We start from the raw sequence: 23,200 nt of genomic DNA on the forward strand, positions 1-23,200 counted from the left end.
TATTTATAGGTAATGATGCCTCTCCATCCACATAAACCATTTGATTTGTTTGCTTAATTTGTGTATGTCTCCCCAAGATGTACTGTATAATATAAAATATATACTACACAACATATTTAATAAACACGAATAAAAGTAGTTTTTTTTTAAAAAAAACACTCCTTTCAAAGCAATTGGATGTACAACTCGGACCGAATTTATATGACATGACCGATCAATAGGAAATATACGACCCTCCACATACCATATTCTTTGAAAATCTGTAGAAATCTCCAACATCTTAAAAAAAATTGAAATAGAGCATACAAATATGGCTTCCTGCAGGCCAACAAATTGATGATTTATATATGTCGCAAGAATTTTACACTAATTCTTTAATCACAAAACTAGGCCCGTTAAACAAGATATTTCACCATGTAAGGCCCTTCAAGCTCATACCCTAACTTCCTATAGTAATGCCGCGTTCCTACCCCGGATATAACAGCTATTTTTGTTGATCTATGCTCTCTGCTTGCAATCCGCTCTGCTTCTTCCATCAAGAGTGTACCATAACCCTGCAAAGACAGAAAAGCGCACGTGTGCAGGGGGAGGGTGCAGAGTTAGCCAATGGTTGCTTGATGACCTGGATAAAGATGAGCCTGGACATTTTTCTGTTTGAATACTAAAGATTTTATCATTACCTGGTGTTGGAGTTTGTCAGCATCCCTGCCATGAACCGGAACAGCAGTTCCATACACGTGAAGTTCACGGACAATAGAACATTTCCCCATTAGTTCAGGGCAAGTATTGTTCCGGCCACATTTTCGCAGCCGCAACAACCCAACCAGAATATCCTGTGTTCAAATCAAGAAGGCATATTAGGTTTTAGCACAGAACCAGCTATGGTACAAGACATTGTATCAAGATGCATATGCATTATTGAGATCGATGGAGACAGTTTAAAGTTAGATATATGATATAAATTTTCTACAATAACACGGGAATGACCCTGCAATTTGGCCAGTGACAAGAGGACATGAAATGGTTATTCACATGTGACAGACAGCTGTAGACAGAGTGACCGCCCACACCCCAATACAAAGAAAGGGTACTTGCAGTACCTGGCGCGTATCTTCATACGACAAAAATGTTTCCCAACCTTCATTTGCAGTATAATCACGTCGAACAAGCTCAACTTCTTCAGGTCTAATTTTATGGTGAATGTCCTGTATCCAAATAAACACATACATTACATTTTTCAAAAGGTTAATGTGCTTTTCAGCATTAACAGTTTCCTGAGGCGCAACATTGTGTCTTCTCACCTGGATACCAGCTTCACGTGTTCGAACATCTCGACACTTCAAGCCCAAGTCATCCATACGCGCTAAGGCTAGTTCACGAAGATTTCCTTTCTCAACCCCTGAAGTAACCAGAGGCATAGGAATATCACGCTGAACCCTATAAACACGTGTCCAAGGAGGTACCATGGCCAAGATCCTCGCCACAATGTCAACAAGCTGCTCAGGTGGGTAGTTTCTATACCTGAAAAAGTAAATTACTACAGTTACAGCTTCCTGCTAAACCAGAAAAGGAGCCGGATATCCAAAGAAAAATAATGGCCAATAGAATTCTCTAACAATAAATTACAGAGAGCTATACCTGCCAGTTTTCCAGAGCTCATAGAGGCCAGTTCCACGAATTACAAGGGTGGGATAAATTTTAAGTCCATCGGCTCGAAATAAAGGGCTCTCAAAGAACTCCTTAAAACTTTCCAAGTCTCTCTCAACACCAACATTAGGAAGATCAGGCATCATATGAGCAACAACCTCCAGAAAAGAAACGGAAAAGTTCATCAAGAAGTGGATAAAATCAAAAGAACCTAAATATATAAAATGCAAAAACTGATAATTAAGCTGCATAATCCATTGCATGAAAAATGATTTCAGTCAATTTGGCATACGGCTAGTGCTAGACAACACTGTTCAGCATTCAACAAATCTTTTGGTAATGGCTGAACTACATGTTGAAAGGCAAAAGACAGGAGAGAGGACAAGGAGAGAGGACAATGAAGACCAAGTGGAGAAAAGGGGATTCATTTGTACTATATAGAGATAAATAGAGGAAAGGTATTTGTCTTCTTAAACTAAGAGAATAGTATGTACGGTTTGGTGTTTAAGATACCTTAAAACCAGCATCTTTCGCCAAGCAAAAACAATCAGCTACTGCAGCAACAGTGTGTCCTCTATTAGTGTCACGAGCGACATTCTCATATGTGCTTTGAACTCCAATCTCCAATCGTGTACAACCATAAGAAAGCATTTGGCGCAAATGAGGGCCGAGACAATAGTCTGGCCTACTGCAGATTAGAATCAGAAGAAGTCAACCTTTTTTTTTTTTTTTTTGAAGAAGTCAACCTTAAATTAATCATGAAAGGTGTATTATGACAAGGAGATAAGTCAAAATCAAACAAATTTATATTACATGTTTCTGAAATAGAAAACTGCAGTAAAAGCATATTTTCAACTAGCGTGCTATTATTACATGACTTCTTTCATCCCTGCCTGGTTTTATGCAACAGCATAGCAAGTGATGTCATACCTAGCAACCCCATTTCTTGAAATTCTTTTTTTCTTTTAAGAAAATAAATGCATGAATACTGATAAATGCCGATATTCATTTTTGAGTCCTAATCACTAGAAAATAAATTAAAACTGACAATTCTTTAAAAATTAATTCCAGTAATAGCATGGGAAAAACACATGCGTAGGCAACTGCATGATAACCTACGTTTCAATTGTCATTCCAATGCACTTCACTGCACTATGTTCAGAGTAGGCAACCGCCTCTTCAACATTGGCAGAAGTGTGTCCGGATAAAGCATCATGAAGATTCCTAATAAAATAATCTCGGTAATCTGCAGGCAGTGACATGAAAGTACCACCCATCAAGATGAATTCAACCTGCAACTCGCATAACCTTACTGTTAAGAGCACCAAAGGTCAACTTCTAAGTTCTAATTATTTGATAGAACTCAAAGCCATAAAACAAAAGCAAATACTTTATATAGAGAAGAAACAAACCTTGTCGACACTGTGACCCAATCGCTTCAGCTGATCTATACGGCTTCTTGCCTGGACATATGGATTATACCTGGAATCATTATAGATCACGTTTTCCTCAGAATTTAATCCAACAGAACTGAACAAATGCAAGACTCTCTTCTCTCTCTCTCACCAATGATCATGAAGCATAACTACTGCAAATTTTGGCATGACATTTGGATTCTCAAAAGCCGGTTCACGCAAAAACCAAAATGCCAGAATAATTTGAGGTAAAATAAATGAGTGCTTTTTCACCCCTGGGGGTGTAAACAAGACACTTATAATTGCAAGTTATTCGGGTTTGATCTAAAATAACTCAAACTTGGGCTCAACCATTTTCAAGTTGAGCTCAAGCAGCTCGATCTATCAAGTGAGCTGAATTGAGTATCTTAGTGCTTGATTGAAGTAATTTACAAGCCTCATCAAGCTTCTTATTTCTAATTAGCATTGAAAATTTTCAATTGGAGCTCAAACACAAATAATCAAGCTTAAAGTCAAGCATAGAATTGAGTTCATTTTACTAGGTAAACAGCTTAATCAAGCAAGCTCAAGCTTTAAAACTAAAACTTGAACAAGCATGAGTCAAGCTCCAAGCTTTGAATTTCAAGTGGAGTTTGAAGCTTCTCACAGCTTGACCTCAACTCGGTTCGATTACACCCGCATTCACCCTAACATTCCAACACAATCTAAAGCTAATAGACAGCTCCTATTGATTTCAATGAACAAAAATGAGTTCACAAAGTTCAAAATTTAACTAAAAAGTCATATTTGAAAAGTTCCTCTATCAAAACAGAAGCAACGAGTTCAAAACATCAAAATAAGCTAATTAATTACTCCAAAAAGGAAAAAGCAAGGGAAAAAGGTTACCTGGCTCGAATTGCTCGCATGCTAGTTGGCTCATATCCAGTATACGACTGAGTACTATACTCAAAATCCGAATCTGGTCCACCGGGGCAATATACACAAATGTTACCCGTAGTGGCAATATGCGGGCACCGATGCGGCTTCGACATAACCGCCACGACTGCGATTCCGGAAGCGGTTCGGACTGGTTTGGCTCGGAGTTTTGGAAGAAGGGACTCACGGTCTGACTCAGGAAGCGCCGCGATCATCTCCACAAGCTTCGGCGCACGTGCGAGCCCGTATTTTCGACATGCGGCGGATTTGATCGCGTTGAGGTCCACCGTTTGGTTCTTCCGTGACAGTTCCACCATGGAGTTCACAATTTCGGCGATAGCTCGAACCCGGGCCTCTTCTTCCGTTAATCCATGAGCTTGAAACCCGCCCCGACCCGGGCGCGGGAGCTTTTTCGGGTCCGGAGCTAAGACGGCGGTCGCCATTGCACTGTAGATAGAGAAAAAAAAGAAAGTTGCCAATACAACGCGAAGTAGAGGCAGGGATAGAAGTAACTCTAATACACACTAAGACGACGTCGCAGCTAATAGCCATTCTAAAACAACGTTGTGTATAAAATGTGAGCTCCGTTCAGTTTTCTTTTCTTTCTTTTTTTTGTTCGAAGTTCAGTTCAGTTCGAAAGCCCATTTGGCAAAACCGCTAAACCCTCGTACTACCCTAATACTTGAAAAAAATGAAAAATCAAATTTATTATTATTTCAAAGTAGAAGTCTGTTTATCTCTATTCTTTTCATCCGGTTTTTGCTATTGGAGAAAAGATAAAGTTGGTGTTTTATACAAAACAGATTGCCTATTTTCTACATATATGGATTTTGATATTTTTTTTCTAATAACATGGGTTAAAAGAAAAAATACATAATCCTATATTTTTATTAATAATATCCACTTATTTATTAAATATAATGGTAACGTAAATTGTATTCTCAATAAGAGACTGTAAATTTAATTTTTAAAAATAACATTATTATAAAGATAATCACAAATCTTTAACATAAATCATAATTTACTCGAAGATAACTCTGAATTACATGTCAAATTTGTGAAATTTCTAAAGGCAAATTCAGAATATGTAGCTGATTTTCATATTTGAATTTCCAACTTACAATATATCATATTGGATTGCATGACCTGATTGGGTTTAGCTTTAGGTTAATATTTGCCTCCACATTGTTATTATTTTCCTACTGTTTTTATTATCTCATGTCGTAAATTAAATTCTGAATTAAACTTCTTACGTCTATTTTCTTTAATCTCATTTTATATATAACTTATTATTTATTTATACTTCTCATCTAAAAATCTGACGATGTTAAAAATTTAGTTGCATATTCAATCGATGAGACCACGTCAAATGATATTCTTTTATACATGAAATTGATGATGTGTCGTCATTAAAATTATAAAAATAAAGATATTTATATAAAATATCTAACAAATATGTGTACAAAATTATAAACATTTATTAAATTCAAATATTTCAAAAAAAACATTAGATAAACTATATAAAATAATCACCTCTGTAAACGACTCAACATGTTACCCTGAACATCACACTATTAAATGTACCTCCATCACGAATTATCTTCATTAAAGATACTTATGGTCTCACAATTGTGATATGATTGATTGCTAATCCATCATGTCCCGTCACTAAATTACAATATCATATTACCACATCTATTAATGGACAAGATGATATTGTCACCAACACAATGCTTACACATGGTGTTCCCAACACTTGATGTATAAACCCTCACACCTGAATAGTAAGACAATAACACAACCTTTAGTCTCTCACTAAACTAACCAACTCTGGTCTTTTTATCTCATATTCCGAAGTTTTATTCTCTTCCACTTTATCCCAATGACTCCCACCCTTCAAGGTTGAATCTTCAAGGGTGAATTGCCACCTCTCTTCGTCTATATTCTTCTCTTGTTGATTCTCACAATCAACAACAATTATAAAAACATTATATAAACTATAAAATATTCAAAATATATATTCAAAAACATAAAAAGATTCAAAAAATTTTGTGAAAATTATATAAAATATAAAAACTTTATTCAAAATATGAAATATACAAATTCAAAAAACATATAATAGTTATAAAAATTAATAAATTTCAAATTTCAAATTTTATAATATATCAATTGTGAAATAATTTTAAAAATATCAAATAAAACATTATATAAAACATAAAAAACAATAGAATTAAAAAATATATAAAATTTGGTGAATTTAAAAAAATTATAACATATCAATTACATAAATTAAATAATTATAAAACATTATATAAAACAAAAATATCTCCAAAAAAATTCTAAAGTTTAAAAAATAAATATTAAAAGGTGAATGCAATAAATTACATTAAATTAATAAAATTTATTTTAAGTAGTTTTATTGTTTAATTTAATCAATTTAGATTCAATACACTAAATTAAAATTTAAAATAATATTTTAATTTTGTTGATATTATTGTTATTGCCACATCCCAAAACTAAATTTATTTTATGTAGCAATATTTCATTATTAGGTTAACAATAATTTATTTTATTGTCTTGTTTAATTATTAAAAGGTATAATTATTTTTTGGTCTTTCAACTTTATAAAAAAAATTATTTTAGCTCTTTATTTAAATTTTTGTTTTTTTTAGTATTTGAACTTATATTTTTTTGTCAAATCACCCAAAATAGATGAAAAAAGTTAATATTTGTTAACTTTAGTGACATGTCATACACGTGAATTGCCATGTAAATGACATGTCAACATCTAATTATTTTTTATTTAATTTTTTAGATTTTTGATAATTTTAATAATTTTTTATTTTTAAAATTTTAAAAATTAATTAAGTGTTTATATATCATCCACATGTATGCTATGTCAACAAAGTTAAAAAATGTTAAATTTTTTTTATCATTTTAAGCTTATTTGATAAAAAACACAAATTTAAAAACTAAAAAACGAACAATTAAATAGAAAGCTAAAATAATTTTTTATAACATTGAACGATTAAATAAATCATAATATTTTAATAAAAAAATTAACAATTACGTTAAATTAAAATTTTAAAATTGTATTATTGTTTGCGCAACCTTCTTAAATATATCCTAATAAAAACATTCTGAAATATAAAATTATAAAATTAAAATTACGAATATAAATCTAATAAGAACTTAGCTATACCACAAATTTCATCCCGAAGTACAACCATTTAGTTTGCTCTATTTTATGCCACTTATTCTCTCCTTTTGTATCCATACAATGTCTTTAGTCAACCCCGTTACTACATATAAAAAAGTCCACCCCCATTATTACATATAATGATGACTTTTTATATATCAAATAAAATATTTTCAATGTATTAAAAATAAAAATTGTCATTTAATTATATTAAATTTTATTTAATATAAAATATTTAATGAAAAAGTGTTTAACAGGATAAGTAAAGAAGAACTTACATTTCTTTACCGAGGAATTTGAGTAGAAAAATAAAAAGGAAAAAAATATTTTCTTCATTCAATTTAGAAGAATTTATTTCCTTTTCACTTTTCAAGCACAAGTGGGCTAAAAGTGGGCTATTTAGCCTTAATTCGAACTCTGGTCCACCGACCCACCCAAAAGAAAATTCCACTAGAGAAAGAAGAGGTGAACACGTGTCGGTCATATAACCAGCGTGTCCTAAAACATGACGTGGGAAGCAAATAGGTACCGAAACGTATTTTTCCAGACTTTCCTATATTAAAATGCGATTCGATAATCGACAACGATCCCTCGCCCCACGTTATCATGACCCCTTTTTGCCTTTCCCGATGCCTTTAATCAACGGTTCTGATATCACTACGCGTCACCTCCCATTACCGGGTCATCGAATCAAACAACGTTACAATCAGCGCATCAAATTTTTTTCCACAGAAACAATTGGAAGTGTCTGGTTTAAGATAGTGATTATTATTTTATTAAAAGTAACATTGAATAAAAATTATATAATCTTTGGCCCTCAATTTCTCAACTGGTTTTACTTTGATATTTTTATTTTTATTTATTTATTTTGATACTTGATGTTATCAATTAAATTCAATTCTATCTTAAATTTTGATTTTAAAAAAATTTAATAGCATGAATAATATTCTAAGAATATGATTAGATTGGTTTATAGGATCAATTGAATCGAAAATTAATTGGTAAATTAATTTAAATAAAAGAGTTAAACTGATTAAACTAAAAATTAATCGAAATCTGTAAGAATAAAAAAATTATTATTGATCTAATAGTTAAACCAGTCAAATTGATTGAATTGAAAACTATATGTTTAATCGATTCAACTTTAGGTCCGATTATTAAAATATTGTATGTGATTGAATCATCATATGAAATTTATATAATTTTTTATTTTTAAATGATGACATGACATAATTTTAAAGTACCATATTATCAAAATATTGTAATTTTTAAATTTATCGACATAAATAAATATAATTGCTAAATTTAAGTATCAAAATAAATAAAAAATATAATCAGTTATTAAATTGAATGGCTAAAAATATATTGTCCTAAAAATTTAAGAGATATAATTAGTTTCTTTTTGCTTCAATTCGTGTGATGTGTAATATTGCCGGCTATTTGATTTCCGGCTTAATTCCATCTGGAAGAGGAAAGTGGTAGAATAATCACCTTTAATGTCTATAGCTTTATTAAACTGGTTATTATTTTTTTAAGTTAAATTTGATATTCAGGTAAATTTAATTATTAATTTTTAAAAAAAAGATTAAAATAATTTTTTAAATAAAAATATTATTTAAAATGTTAAAAATTTAAACATGATAATTTACATAACAATTTAATGTATTCTATATTTTTTATATTATATATTTTTATAATTTTTAAATTATTTATTGACATAAAATATAAAAAATAATATTATATTAATATATTGTGCATATTAATTAATATATGAATTGTCATGCGGTTAAAGTTATTGATTTTTTGTAGTTTTTTTTATTAAAAAAATAATTTAACTTGTTTTTGAAGGATGAAGTGTTTAATTTAATTCAAAAAGATATTAAAAGCTAAATTAAAAAAATATAAAACTACAATTTATTATTATGCATAATCTTTAAACTAAACTATTAAGTAAACTAGACTCTTCGTCTAATTTAAAAATCGTCTACGCCATTTCTGTATTCCACTGCTCTGCTCACTCAGCCTTTGAACAACACTCCTCTTTCTCTCTGTTCTATCCCTCTCTATACACATGGGTAATTATTATAGCCTTTTTTCCTCTACTTTTAGAATTTTTATCTAGTATTCATCGTTTAGTAATCTCTTTCTCTCTTTTTTTCCCTTTGATTTTTTTTTCAGCAAAGGTGAAGATCGGTATCAACGGTACGTCGTTCTACGATACGAACGATTTTATTTGTTTCGATTTTGATCTTTTTCAAATATGATGATCTAATCCATTTATTATTATTATAAATGAATAAAACTAGGATTCGGTAGGATCGGTAGGTTGGTGGCTCGAGTTGCTTTAAAAAGAGACGATGTTGAACTCGTCGCTGTTAACGATCCTTTTATCACTACTGATTACATGGTATTGCTCTTGTTTGATTTATTTCTCTCTTTTTCTTTCAAATTTTCTTTTTCGAATAAGCTCTGATTTTTTATAGTGGATTAATATTATTTGCTTTGTCTTTTGTTTTTTCTGGTTATCTGTTTTGTTAGACATATATGTTCAAGTACGACAGTGTTCACGGGCAATGGAAGCATCATGAACTCAAAGTCAAGGATTCGAAGACCCTTCTGTTTGGCGAGAAGCCAGTCACTGTTTTCGGTATTAGGTATTTGTATTCGCTCTTTATTTTCGGAATTTTTTAATATTAATCTTTGTTTGTGCACTATAGATGAGTCACCGACTCACCGCTGAGTGAATTGTGTTTTTATGTAACTTTAGGAACCCAGAGGAGATTCCATGGGGCGAGACCGGAGCTGAATACATTGTTGAATCAACTGGAGTGTTCACTGACAAAGACAAGGCAGCTGCCCACTTGAAGGTATTCTATGATTTATTTGTTCTTCGTGTTGGATTCTATATTGTTTGAATTATGAATACCTCGATCCGTTTATGAATGCTTTACGTTGAATTGTAAGTTTTTTTGCTTTTGATTTATGTTGTATTAAAATTACACGCTGATTTTCTCACGTGATGTTTGGTTGATTGCTTATCAGGGTGGTGCTAAGAAAGTAATTATATCTGCCCCAAGCAAGGATGCTCCCATGTTTGTCATGGGTGTTAATGAGAAGGATTACAAGCCGGAATATGACATTATTTCCAATGCTAGCTGCACTACCAACTGTCTTGCTCCCCTTGCTAAGGTTTATCTTTGAATGCTATTCTTGATTGTCTTGATCCTTACGCTTGACATTATATTGATTAATCTTGCCTTGAGTTACAGGTTATTCATGACAAATTCGGCATCATTGAGGGACTTATGACAACGGTTCATTCTATTACGGGTAAGCTTGGAAACAGAATTCTCACTGTTAAAGTAACATAGTATGTTCTGTTTATCTTATTTTACTCCTACTCAGCTACACAAAAAACTGTGGATGGTCCATCAATGAAGGACTGGAGAGGAGGAAGAGCTGCTTCGTTCAACATCATTCCTAGCAGTACTGGAGCTGCTAAGGTTAGAATTGTGTCTAGATTGTAGCTTTAGAGAGTTGATACGAACTCTGACTCGTACTTCATAATTATTGTTCTTATATTTTCTAGAGGTTCATTTTTTATAAGATCTTTTCATTACAAAATAGAAAGATAACCAGTTTGATAAATTTCCCTTTCCAATAGTAAGCATACAGGACCTTGATTTGCAGTGGGTGAGGTTGCTTTTCCTTGGTATCTCTCTCCATGTATACATCCAATGCAGCAATGCTAATACATTTTTGCGATGAATTCTGGTTGTGACCAGGCTGTTGGAAAAGTGCTTCCTGCCTTGAATGGAAAATTAACTGGAATGGCTTTCCGTGTTCCCACCGTTGATGTTTCAGTGGTTGACCTCACAGTAAGACTAGAGAAAGCAGCCTCTTATGATGAAATCAAAGCTGCTATTAAGTAAGGAATATATTCTATCTTTTAGTTTAAAGGGTTCCATTTTTGAGCTATTTCTATAATATCTAGGGTATAGATGTCTATTCCTGTATGTTGTTGGCAAATTCAATACTTTGGTAATGGCTAACATTATCTTATTAACTAAACGGTGGTGGAGTTCCTTTTCCAAGTCTTTTCATTCCCTTCTTTATTTACTTGTAAATTCTAATACACCGTTTCTACTTTGTATTGTTATAGGGCGGCGTCCGAGGGAGAATTAAAGGGAATCTTGGGTTACACTGATGAAGATTTGGTTTCCACTGACTTCGTCGGTGACAGCAGGTAAAGATAAATGGACATCTACAATAACATTAGGGATTAACTCCTGTACTTCGTGCCAAACATATTTTAGCAGTATTGATATATGAAGTACATAAATTGTCAAGGGTGTGACTCTATGATGCATATATAAAAGATCATGTTATTATTTAGGTTGAAAGACTCACATATGATACACAGACCCCAAGTGCATAAATAATCAAGGGCGAGTCATCATTTTCTTTGGTTTTAGTTTCTGGGTTCGAGTTAGTTTAATGGTTTAGGTGGTCTGATAAATACAAGTTAAACTAAATTGATAATATGTGTGCTCGGTTATCCAGGTCGAGTATCTTTGATGCAAAAGCCGGAATAGCTCTGAATGAAAATTTTGCCAAGCTTGTCTCTTGGTACGACAATGAATGGGGCTACAGGTAATATATCCTGCAGCGGCTTTAATACATCATTTAAGTGCAGACAAACAACCTTTTATACCCTGATCGAACCAATTGGAAATTTATTTTGTATTCTGTTTCGCAGCACCCGTGTTGTTGACCTTATCATTCACGTGGATGCTGTTTTGAAAGCTAAGTAAGTTGGTCGGCTGGATTGTCTCGGCAGCTGTATGTAATTTCACGGATCGATCCTTACCTTGTTCCGTATCTATGGTGGAGGCCATGAGTTTAAAGAAATAAGCCTTGTTTAGAGTCTTATGTCAATAGTTTTTACCTCTTTATCTGTTTAAATGAAACGATATCTGAGTTTCTCCTACGTTTAATCCTTCCGTTGTCGAGGAAATTTACTCTATAATTCTCCAGGTATAATCTTGCTATACTAGTTTGAATAATATTTTTCCTTTTGAAACTCCAAAGTTATTAGCGATGAGATGGTCAGCAAATTGAGTGACCCGACCCAAATCCGAAACAAACTTACGTATAATTTTGCACGTGGAGAGAGAATCTACATCAAAGGATCTAAGAAAATTTGCAACTTGCAATTTGCAAGAGTCTTGTGATCATGTAGGTTCGAATTAATTATCTTTATATGAAGACACAAAATTAGTAGAAAGGGGAGATCGATGTTTGTATATCATGAGAGTGGAATATGTGAAATTATGACTCAAAAAATTTTATATTTTCTATTTGTTTGAATGAAGCTTGGATTGGCTGGTTATGATTAATGCAAATTTAAGTGTCTGTCTTTGTTCGGTGATAATTATTATAAAAGAAAGTAAAAAAAAACAGAGATTTTAAAAAACTTAAAATGTGGTATGAGATTTAGTTGTTTTAAAATTTAAATCTAATAATTAGTATTATTAAAATTATTTTATTAAATTTAATTTTATTATTATATGCAATAAATTTAATATTAATAATTAAATCACTCCTAAAACTAAAAAGTATATTGATTAAAATTTAAATTTATGAAAATTACAGGGACTGATGAGATATTTAACTACTGAAATGACAGGAAAGCCGCGAATGAATAGGAAAAGCGCAGGAAAAAAACTTTGATTCATTTTTGTATAAATTCTTTAGATTTCCAAGAATTATTATTTTGTAATAAATATTACAGTGGTGCGTGATTGCGAGTCATTAGTTTCAGTATTAAGTAGGTTTTAATTTAGATTATTATTATTTGGACGAATATTTTAGATTATTTTGAATTGAACTAATTGTATTTACATACTTGTAAATGTTTTAAAAAGTAATTTAATTTTTTTAAAATATTAGCTTTGAAGGGGACCAAAATTTGAACCCGGTATCAGTTAAAACAGTTCCATATTTTGAATTTCCCCTTTAATTTCGACCTCTCCGCCAATTTTTTTTTTTTTTGCAAAGAATTGTTACTTCCTGTTTTCACTGCGTTAGCTACCTTCGTCATTGTTGAGTTGTACTTTCTCTATCTCTTTTCTTCTTACTGGTTTTTTTCCCCCTTTTTAGGGTACGTTCTTTTGATTTCGTGATTCGGAATTAAATGTCTCAAAATGATACCCTCTTTAAATCCCCTATAAATTCCATATTCCAACAATTTTCTACATTGTTCATTTCAATTTCGTTGTTTCTGCTCTCTGTTTGTTGTTCTTTCAATGGCAACTTCTGCTTTCAAATCGACTTCCAAGAGATCTTCACTCGGTGACTCAGCCGATGTATCTTCTTCCAACCGCGCTTCCGTTCACCGCCGCGCTAGGAGTCTCAGCAGATTTTCGCGCCGTCTTGCTGACGACGACGACGACGACGACGACGAGACTACTCCAGCTCCAAAGACCAGAGGGAGAACCGTCAATACCGCCAGGGGATCGGGGTTACCGGAGATTAGTCTCGACGATCTCGCCATTGAGCTCTTTGACTCCTCCCTCAGAGGACGGTCGGCTTCGTGGAATGCTAACGTCAGCCCCCGTAATGGCGAAGGAGGAGTAATAGAGAATGTGGTTCAGAGAAGAGGACGATCGGTGTCCAGGCGAGGAACCAGTGGCAGTTCTGTAAATAGTGGTAGTGGAGGAAGGTTAACTTCGGACACTGCTAACTCCAGGAGAAGGAGATCGGTCTCGGTTGCTCGATATCAAATTAGTGATTCTGAGGTACTATTCTCGCCATTAGTATTTCTTTTGGTCGATTCTCTGTGCTCATTATTTAGAAGAATTCGTTGCCATATTAGAATGTTTAGCTGTATTAGGCTTAACGGTCTATTATAATTGTCTAAATCGGATGTTCTAATGATACATTATCCAGAGATTGAACTTCGCTATCTGTTTGCTTGTTCTGTGGGTGACTTTTGACGCAAAAATCAATTTACGTGGACAAGCCAACTAAACTTTTATCACCCCGGGGCATGCGCTTTTAACATCTCTCCTTAATGACATTCCATGATTCAAGTTGCAAGCGCCATTGTTAAAGTTTACCGTCCGAATCTAGATTAAGTTCATTCATTGCATTCTTTTGAGGATTTCCATTATTTTGATGACAAATATTTTCTCTACTTAAACAGTTGATGATCTTTGCTCAACCTTAGTAGTTTTGCATTGCATCTGAAGAAAGTAAATGAAGGATGCACTTGTAACATCTCCTTAATGACATTCCGTGGTTGAAGTTTAAAACTTAAAATGCACCAGCCAAAATGAGAATAAAAGTCAGATTATTAAGTAGGGACTTATTACCTCCTTTTCAAGTATTTCAAGTGTGTTGCTAAGTTTATGTCCTGAATCTAGACAAGTTCCTTCTTTGTTGTTTCTTTTGAGAATTTCCATGATTTAGATGACAAATATTCCCCCCTAGTTAAGTGTATAATCTTCGAAGTTCGATCAGCTTACGTAGTTCTGCATTGCATTTGAAGAAAGTAAATGAGGATTTCTGAACTTTCCCAAAATTAGTCAAATAATTTTCTTTCACCTATATTAAGGATGAAGTATCATTGATTGTAGACAGTAACGTACCGGACTTGGTCAAGTTGAATAGTGTGGTTTGCTTTAAATAAGCACGGTGGTTTTTCCAATTGTACTGGGAACAATAATATGCTAATTTTATGCATTTCTTCTTCCTAAAAATGGCAGAGTGATCTAGATCATCCTCAGAACTCAAGCAACCGCGCTAGTATGAGAAGTTCCATTGGTGAAAACTATCAGATATCCTCGACTCATAAACCAACAGCTTCAAATAGACAAGGACTGAGAAGCTCTCTTAGCCAAAAGGACTTAAAATATCATGACGGTTACTCAGTAAGCTTTGTCTTTTACCTGGAAACAGGTTGTTCTAACTTTTATTTTTCACCAAGTAGTTAAGTGGTATTTTATCTAAGGATGCTGTTTAGTGGTAGGGTTAATCACTGTACTTGGATCTGTTAGCATCTTTGGAAACTCATTCTAGTCAAATTTGTTTCATAAGCTTAATGAAATTTATGTCTATGGAATCAGAACCACACTTCTGCTATAACTGATGATGATAGGGGGGATGCTCTTTCTAATAAAAGTGGGATGGAGAGGATAATACGAGCGGTTTATGCACAGAAAAAGGTTGGATACCTATTTTAGAAAATCATGATTTTTATAACTACAACTAGGAAGATGTTTGCTCTGACTCTTGTATTTCCTACCTGTTAGGGAGAGGCACACCCCACTGGTGATAATGTGAATGGTGGGTTGTACGCTGCAATGCGGAAAGAGCTTAGACATGCCGTTGAAGAGATCAAGACACAACTTGAACAAGTTTGTAATTCTTCGATCTCCTGTTTTTTCCCTAAGCTGAATTTGCTGCATTGCTTTTATCTGCTAAACTTGTTGGATGGCCTCATGGTTTATGCAGGCAATGGTGAAAACAAAAATGTCCAACATAGCAAGTGATGGAAGTTTGCATCTTGACAATTCTGATTTTCTTCAAGCTGTGTCTACAATTAGAAGGAAGTGCATAACAAAATTGGAAAAGGTGCAATATTTACCAGATATGTGATGTATGGTTATTTATATGACATACCTAGGAAAGGGTGTTTTAATTAAGTAATAAATACTTAAAATCCTTTTTTTTTTTCCTATGTGTACAGCAGGGTTGCTAGTTGCACCTGCGTGTGGCTTCTTGAGTCTTAAACTAGTTAGGCAGTGCACTTAGTAGAATACATTCATGTTGTTGGAGATGTATTAGTTCCACTCAGAGACTTAAGGGTCTGTTTAGTATTGTTTCTAAGAAGCACTTTTGGGATAAAAAGCATCCCTAAACAAGCTGCTTTTTGAGAGAAAAAGTGCTTCTCCCAAGCCAAAAATTGGCCCAAAAGCACTTTTTTCGGAAGCTGAAAATTTTAGCTTCTCCCCAAAAGTGCTTTTTTCCCCAAAAAGCACTTTTGAAAAGCATTCCTAAACTAGGTCTTAATCTTGTAGGTTCATGATTACCCCAGCCAAACTGATGTCTCTGCCAGATTTTTACTTTATAACCAAAAATAAGGTTGCAATGCAGTGCTTTTGACGAAGAAATCATAATGTTCTGTAGTACTTTTGATGCATACTAACATGGTTTTTTATGTATTCTTCATTAGCAGGCAATAGTTACCCTAAATTAACTATTACTTTTAACCTTGGATGCATTTTATTTCCTTAATTGAGGCTCTGTCCCTCAATCTGGAGTACATAGATAATTGATTTTATTATTATTTTTGAATTGACAGACAGAGAAGCGTAGACAAGATTTATCAGCGGAGATTCTGTTGGAGAAACATGGCAGAGAGCTCTCTAAAATTGTCAAAGAATTGCTTTCCGAACCAAAGAACTCCATTGTAGAGAAATCATTTCGAGCTAGAAAGGTACAACTGCCCCTCACACTCCCTGCAACAATGCATTATATTCTGATGTTCTTTGATCTAAAAAAGGGGATTGATAGTTCTTTTGATCGTTTCATCAATATACTAATTATTTCCTGCAGAAGAGCCATGATCAAAATACAATGTCGAAGCAATTAACCAAGGAGGCCGAAAGGTATATTGAAGATTTCATTTCAAATGTTGAAGACACAGATATTTCATCATTAGATGGGGACAGGAGTGATACTAATTCAAGTATATGGGGGATAACAAAGACACCAAATTTCCAGAGTCCAGCAGTGTTTAAATCCGTCCCTGTCGAAATGGATGGTGTAATGCTTCCTTGGTTACAGTGGGAGACTTCTAATGATGCTTCTCCATCATTGTTTGAGAATAAACCCGATCTTTCTCAGGTAATCTTGACATGCACATATGCTAATTGCCATTAGATATGTCAACATTTGGGTCGCCTTGCTTCAGGTCTAGGTTCTATATTGAAGTTCCGTCATAGTTTCAGTTTAGGATGGAAATTCTGATTCTCATGCAAGTCTAATTGTAACATTTACTAACTATTACTTAGCAACTTTTGCATGTTGTTTTTATCTATGTTGCTTGGTTTCGAAGTTTCGTAATACATAGCTTTAAAGAAAAATTAAAAATCACATATTAACAACGAAGGCAAACTTTTGTTGGTTATGTAAATCATCTTGACTCGTTGTCTGTCTTTTTTCTTTTTAAATGTAAATAATAGGAAGCACCCAGTATTCAAGATCTGAGCAACCAATTTAGGAGCAGCAATGGGAGTTGGAGCCCAGCATTTAGCGATTGCCCTTCAGTAAGTATTGGAGAAGATAGAGGAACTAAATTTGGAGAACAAGGAAGGTACCATAACCAGACCCAATCCTCTTCAATTGGAGCCAAAACGTCGCAGTTCGATGTGAGTGACTATCTAAACACCAAAGGCAACGAGGCATTTTTGCATGAAATTTGGTGCCAAAGACGTAGAATTAGTTCGGGTGGTCTTCTTCTTTGTAACCATATTATGTTTTAGCTACAAATCCTCCTTTTATATTTATATAAACCATAGTAATTATCCTGTACAGACTACAGTCAATTAAATTTTCAGTCTCGATTGCTGTGCGCTCGAATAATAGAAAGAAAGTGTAATTATTAAAATAGTAATTATATTTTTGTAATCACAGAAAAAATATAATTTGTTAGATGTATTTTGTTGATAGTGATTTTTCTTGAAGTTTATACACGTAATAATATTTATTTATATATATTTGATAATATAAATTATAATTATATAATTATATAATAAAGAAAACAAATATGACTTAATTATATTTATTTATTATTTATAATTTATTATTTGATATTAATATTATTGCTAATAATAAGGGACATGTGTTTGAAATGATATTAGTTACACTTCTATCTAAAATCATGCCACGTAGCTTATAGTTAGAATTATTTCAAAGCGTATTTTTTTTGGAATAATCTACTTCGTACCTTTATTTACAAAAATATTCTATCCCTATTATTATTTTTAAAATCAGGATAAAATAGAGATTATATCATTTATTGTCAATCAGATTTTGATTAAATATGTAATTGTCTAATTAAGTAATATATTCACAAATCAAGTTTGTTTTAAAAGCTGTTATCCATTGAAGATATAATTTACTTACGTTTGTCTGATTATATATATTCTTCCTTATTATTTTCCTCATTGAATAATATACTTAGTCAAGGTTACTACCACTATTATTAAATTAAATATTAATAACTAACATATAAATACATTCTAAAAATAAATTTAATTTTTAAAATTGAAAAACAATATTTCTAATTGAATACTTGATAAATGTGTAGTCGAATATTTGATAATGTGTCTCAGAAAAAATCTACTTCGTCAAAATTAATTTAATTTTAATTAAGATTCATGACTGAATTTCAAGAAAATTTAATTAAAAAATAAATTCAGAATTTCGAATTAAAACTAACCTGATGAGTTTTTATTTTGATTACTCACAATCAAATGGACCTGTTTATGAGTCGGGCCACTCGAAAAGTGGGAGGGTTTGAGTAAAAATATAGGTTTGAAAAATGAGTTTCGGTAAAAAATAATATCCGTTTAGAAAATGGGTCGAACTTCGGGTAATGCTTTTTTTTACTCGAGCTTGGCCTGAATATGCAACCAAAAAAAAAACAACAAATTTTTTTACTGTTTTGTTACTATTTTCTTCTTGTTCTTTTTACTATTTTGCTAACATTTCACTATTTTGTTGTTATTTTTTGATATTATATAACTCTTATTTTATTGTTAATTTTGTTACAATTTTAGAGACATTTGTTTGTTAAGTTACACCTATTTTAGTTTTTTTTTTAATTTATGGTTGGGAAGTATTTTTAAAAATATAAATAAAAAAATTAATACTGGGAGGCTGAGCCTAAATTGTAGCATCTTTATCTGGGCTAGAGTTGGACAAAATTTTAGGCTCATTTTTCGGGCCGGGTCAAGTCTAACAAATGGATCTAAAATTTTGGTTGGACACGGTCCATGGACACCGCTACTATCAAACTTGGAGTAAATTTAAAATTATTTATAAATTAAAATTAATTAACAAACAATAATTCAATCAAAAACGAAAAATAGAAATCACAATTCAAATACAATTCAATTGGATTTTTTAATAGTAAACTACAATACATGTTAACATAGTCGTGGAGGAATTGTTAATCAAGTTTGCAAATTTTATTATATTTTTGTAGATGATAAGTTTGAAACAACTTTAGTTACAATAGGAAACAAACTTTCAGAGATTTTCGGTTATGAGAATCATACTCAACTTTGAATTTCGTAAATGCTAAGTATCCCTCTATAAATACATTATCTTCCCCACTTTGCTCTTCCCAATTATCTTTGGTTTGCTTTATTTAGTGAAAAATCAGAGGATTGTTTTCAACTCAAAATCAGTCATAGGTCAGTGGAAGTCAGTGAAATCAGTATCAAAAAAAGATCAGAAACCAAACCCAAGTTAAAAAAGAGATGGAGATTCAACCTGAGAAGCGTGATTCAGCACCATCAAATGATGATTTTTTGAACGATTGGCTTCCCATTACTAAATCCAGAAACGCTAAATGGTGGTACTCTGCTTTTCACAATGTCACCGCCATGGTTGGAGCTGGTGTTTTGGGTCTCCCTTATGCTTGTTCTTTACTTGGATGGTTCGTCTCCAATTCTTCTCTTTTCTTCATTGTTTCCTCCAAAACAATTAAAGAAATCGTTTAAAATTGAAGAAAAATAGATTAAATTCATGTTATTCGAATTTTTTATATACAAGTATGATAATTTAAAGTTGAAATTGATTTATTTTCGATATGAAAGTATGATAATCTGAACTTAAATGGTAGTTCCTGAGAATTGTTATTGAAATTATTCAAGATTGGAAAAACATATCTTGGGGTTGGGGTTTATGTTAGCTGATTTATTTTATTCAATCTTATATAGTATTTTATTTTCCATAACTATATTTGATACATGTTGATACAGAGTTGTAATGCCCTATGCCGGACTGAAATCCGGATATGTACAGGTAAGTAACTTAGTGTGTAGTAATAATAATTCATATGTTTGTGCCTTTTTAGTGTTTTAAGATATGATTATTCCATTGAGACATACACATGTAATGCTTGAATTAGTTCATAGTACGTATATTCATTAAGTTACGATTAATGATACGTATATCTTTGACATCCGACATCCAATGTTATATGCATGTAGAATGCTGGAATGAGTCAAATGTTTATATATGTATGTATGTATGTATGTATGTATGTATATTTGGTATAATGATGTTAGCTCTAATTTACTTGGAAAAATTTCAATATACAGGGGACCTGGAGTTGCTATAATGGTATTGTCATGGGTTATCACTTTATATACACTATGGCAAATGGTTGAGATGCATGAGATGGTTCCTGGAAAGCGTTTTGACCGGTATCATGAGTTGGGCCAGCATGCGTTCGGAGAAAAGCTTGGGCTTTGGGTTGTGGTGCCCTTGCAACTGATGTGTGAAGTCGGTGTTGACATCGTTTATGTTGTTACCGGGGGGACATCGATAAAGAAGATTTACAACACGTTGTACCCTGATGGCAAAGAGATTCGATCAACATGGTTTTACGTGGCGTTCGGAGCGCTTCACATTTTCCTCTCCCATCTCCCCAGTTTCAATTCCATCACTGCCATCTCCTTTTTTGCTGCTTTGATGTCTCTAAGGTATATGATTCTGCAACATTATATGTTATCAGTCGGCCTTCGTTCATCGGCACTAACTGGCAATCTAGCACTGAGGCCCTGTGGTTGCGTGTTTGATTTCTTAGAAGTTTATGTACTTTGGATTATCATATTATCTTCTACTAGGAACTTTCTACCATTCATATTCATAAGCTAACCATTTTTGTTTGCATAAACCAGCTATTCAACCATTGCTTGGGTAGCTTCAGTTCGAAAAGGGGTTCAGCCAACCGTGAGTTATGGTCCGAGGAGTGCTACACCAAAGGCCCAACTGTTTGATTTCTTCAGTGGATTGGGAGATGTAGCTTTTGCTTTTGCCGGTCATAATGTGGTGTTGGAGATACAAGCAACGATCCCATCGACACCCGGAAAGCCATCCAAAGGACCAATGTGGAAAGGGGTAGTTATAGCTTATCTCGTTGTCGCAGCATGTTATTTTCCGGTTGCCTTTTGCGGTTACTTGGTGTTTGGAAACCAAGTCGAGGACAACGTCCTAGTTTCGCTAGAAAAACCGGCTTACCTCATTGTAGCAGCCAATGCATTCGTTCTCGTTCATGTCATTGGAAGTTACCAAGTAAAGCCCTTTCACCTGTCCAGTAAAACATTATTTTATACCTTAATTCACAAAATAATTGTCTTATTCGTTGATGAATTTCATAGGTCTTTGCGATGCCAGTTTTTGACATGATGGAATCATTTCTGGTGAAACAAATGCATTTCAAGCCAAGTTTGATGCTTCGGACCATTACAAGAACTTCTTACGTTTGTAAGTACTTCAAAACTATTTTATTTACACCCAATTTTGTAATCAAGAATACAAAAAATATTATCCGAAAATATATGTTGAAATTTGAGTTATTTTAATGCAGTATTTACAATGCTCGTAGCAATAACGTTACCTTTCTTTGGTGGGTTACTAAGTTTCCTTGGTGGATTTTCTTTTGCCCCAACATCTTACTACGTAAGCCACGATTTGTATTTTTTTTTAGTGTCAATATGGTATTTTATATATATTAAATTATTTCTTTTATATCATGTATTTATTTTAGTATTTTATTTATTGATGCAGATCCCTTGCATCATATGGCTTATTATCTATAAACCAAAGAGATTCAGCTTGTCATGGTTCGCAAACTATGTATGTGGATTGTGTATTTTTTATTTTTTTATATTATTTAACCAATATTTTCGAAACAATATTTACATATATATATATTTGCAGATTTGCATTGGTATTGGGGTGATTTTGACGATTTTGGGACCAATAGGAGGAATGATTTCTCTCATTCATTCATCGCAGACCTTCAAATTTTTCTCTTAGATTATGTTTGTTACCTTCATATTGTACTCTTAGATTATGTTTGTTTGGTCGTTGGGTTTTTCTTTTTACATTCAAACCCTTCCCTTTCTTTTTTTTTTCTTTTTTTTCTTTTTTTAATATTATTGCTACAGACCTTTGTTTAGGAATTTTTTATGCATAAATAAAACTGGTTTTCTTTTTATATTGTGTTTATTTATTATATTTTATTGTGTACCAAAATATATATTATGTTCTCTATCAAAGTTTTGATTATGTTTGAGGCTTTACAGGTGTTTAAAATAATAGTTTAACAATTTTACTAAAATTCTACTAAAATTTAAGGTTGCTAGAGATAATTTTATGGGATAATGAACTTTGTAATAAAAGAAGTTTTTAATCATTTCAAAAATGATAAATTTGTAATACTAATTTAATTAAAAACTTAAATAAAAATCTTATTGATAATTCAGACTGAATTCAATCTTTTTTATTCCATTTTTATCAACTAGTTGGTTGGGAAGCAATTTTGATCATTCTTGTATTTATTTATGCTGTATTTGTATATTTTCACCCGTTATCAATTTAATTAAAATAAATTTAATCATGTTTTTTTTTTATCATATTCATGTACTGCTAGTTTAGTCGAATCTAGAGACCATTTTAATGGTTGAAATTTGAAAATGAAAAGCTTCCGTGTTTGGGTTTTGGAGGCTTTGAAACTGACCTACCAAACTGCCAAGGCAAAGGAACTCAAAGCTCACCTAAAGTAACCTATTTTTCGCTTTGGTCCTGACATTGAGGTTTTGAAATTCAATATGGTCCCATCTGCATCTGGAATTAAAATTGAATAATGATTTTTTTTAATTTAAATTTGATTACAATATATATATATATAACAATAGAATGACTCAGCCGGCTAGAT

At 32.6% G+C, this 23,200-nt stretch overlaps 4 protein-coding genes across 4 annotated transcripts; 3 read left to right on the plus strand and 1 right to left on the minus strand.

Moving 5' to 3' along the window:
- Positions 1 to 216: 216 nt before the first annotated feature.
- On the minus strand, positions 217 to 4,515 carry LOC107924612 (elongator complex protein 3). Its single transcript, XM_016855142.2, has 9 exons — positions 3,948 to 4,515; positions 3,060 to 3,129; positions 2,767 to 2,939; positions 2,161 to 2,335; positions 1,639 to 1,805; positions 1,302 to 1,521; positions 1,101 to 1,205; positions 681 to 833; positions 217 to 554 (listed from the first exon to the last, which is right to left on the minus strand). Exons 1-9 carry the CDS (start codon positions 4,418 to 4,420, stop codon positions 396 to 398), a joined length of 1,695 nt encoding a protein of 564 aa, XP_016710631.1. The 5' UTR covers positions 4,421 to 4,515; the 3' UTR covers positions 217 to 395.
- A 4,621-nt stretch (positions 4,516 to 9,136) lies between these two features.
- Positions 9,137 to 12,173, plus strand: LOC107924606 (glyceraldehyde-3-phosphate dehydrogenase, cytosolic-like). Its single transcript, NM_001327240.2, has 12 exons — positions 9,137 to 9,251; positions 9,355 to 9,378; positions 9,483 to 9,583; positions 9,715 to 9,830; positions 9,944 to 10,043; positions 10,219 to 10,365; positions 10,446 to 10,506; positions 10,582 to 10,679; positions 10,962 to 11,104; positions 11,339 to 11,422; positions 11,740 to 11,829; positions 11,936 to 12,173. The coding sequence occupies exons 1-12, from the start codon at positions 9,248 to 9,250 to the stop codon at positions 11,988 to 11,990; spliced, it is 1,023 nt and encodes a 340-aa protein (NP_001314169.1). The 5' UTR covers positions 9,137 to 9,247; the 3' UTR covers positions 11,991 to 12,173.
- A 794-nt stretch (positions 12,174 to 12,967) lies between these two features.
- Positions 12,968 to 17,954, plus strand: LOC107924211 (uncharacterized). The gene is made up of 8 exons (XM_016854555.2): positions 12,968 to 13,976; positions 14,946 to 15,110; positions 15,306 to 15,404; positions 15,492 to 15,596; positions 15,694 to 15,813; positions 16,544 to 16,678; positions 16,798 to 17,088; positions 17,427 to 17,954. The coding sequence occupies exons 1-8, from the start codon at positions 13,485 to 13,487 to the stop codon at positions 17,724 to 17,726; spliced, it is 1,707 nt and encodes a 568-aa protein (XP_016710044.1). The 5' UTR covers positions 12,968 to 13,484; the 3' UTR covers positions 17,727 to 17,954.
- Positions 17,955 to 19,517: 1,563 nt separating this feature from the next.
- LOC107924213 (lysine histidine transporter 2) lies at positions 19,518 to 22,480 on the plus strand. Its single transcript, XM_016854557.2, has 7 exons — positions 19,518 to 19,909; positions 20,577 to 20,960; positions 21,159 to 21,552; positions 21,639 to 21,744; positions 21,848 to 21,939; positions 22,048 to 22,116; positions 22,201 to 22,480. Exons 1-7 carry the CDS (start codon positions 19,731 to 19,733, stop codon positions 22,297 to 22,299), a joined length of 1,323 nt encoding a protein of 440 aa, XP_016710046.1. The 5' UTR covers positions 19,518 to 19,730; the 3' UTR covers positions 22,300 to 22,480.
- The last annotated feature ends 720 nt before the right edge of the window (positions 22,481 to 23,200 follow it).

Source organism: Gossypium hirsutum, chromosome A11 (genome assembly GCF_007990345.1).
Source record: "Gossypium hirsutum isolate 1008001.06 chromosome A11, Gossypium_hirsutum_v2.1, whole genome shotgun sequence".
Classification (NCBI taxonomy): domain Eukaryota; kingdom Viridiplantae; phylum Streptophyta; class Magnoliopsida; order Malvales; family Malvaceae; genus Gossypium; species Gossypium hirsutum.

Coding starts and splice junctions, on each gene's coding strand:
- LOC107924612 (XM_016855142.2), bottom strand. CDS start 4,420: ATGGCGACCGCCGTCTTAGCTCCGGACCCGAAAAAGCTCCCGCGCCCG. Junction 1,206..1,301: donor CACGTGAAGCTGGTATCCAG/GTGAGAAGACAC, acceptor ATTTGGATACAG/GACATTCACCATAAAATTAG. Junction 834..1,100: donor CGTATGAAGATACGCGCCAG/GTACTGCAAGTA, acceptor ATTTGAACACAG/GATATTCTGGTTGGGTTGTT.
- LOC107924606 (NM_001327240.2), top strand. Junction 9,831..9,943: donor GTCACTGTTTTCGGTATTAG/GTATTTGTATTC, acceptor ATGTAACTTTAG/GAACCCAGAGGAGATTCCAT. Junction 10,680..10,961: donor GCAGTACTGGAGCTGCTAAG/GTTAGAATTGTG, acceptor GGTTGTGACCAG/GCTGTTGGAAAAGTGCTTCC.
- LOC107924211 (XM_016854555.2), top strand. CDS start 13,485: ATGGCAACTTCTGCTTTCAAATCGACTTCCAAGAGATCTTCACTCGGT. Junction 15,405..15,491: donor CGGTTTATGCACAGAAAAAG/GTTGGATACCTA, acceptor CCTACCTGTTAG/GGAGAGGCACACCCCACTGG. Junction 17,089..17,426: donor ATAAACCCGATCTTTCTCAG/GTAATCTTGACA, acceptor TGTAAATAATAG/GAAGCACCCAGTATTCAAGA.
- LOC107924213 (XM_016854557.2), top strand. CDS start 19,731: ATGGAGATTCAACCTGAGAAGCGTGATTCAGCACCATCAAATGATGAT. Junction 19,910..20,576: donor GCTTGTTCTTTACTTGGATG/GTTCGTCTCCAA, acceptor TTCAATATACAG/GGGACCTGGAGTTGCTATAA. Junction 22,117..22,200: donor TGTCATGGTTCGCAAACTAT/GTATGTGGATTG, acceptor ATATATTTGCAG/ATTTGCATTGGTATTGGGGT.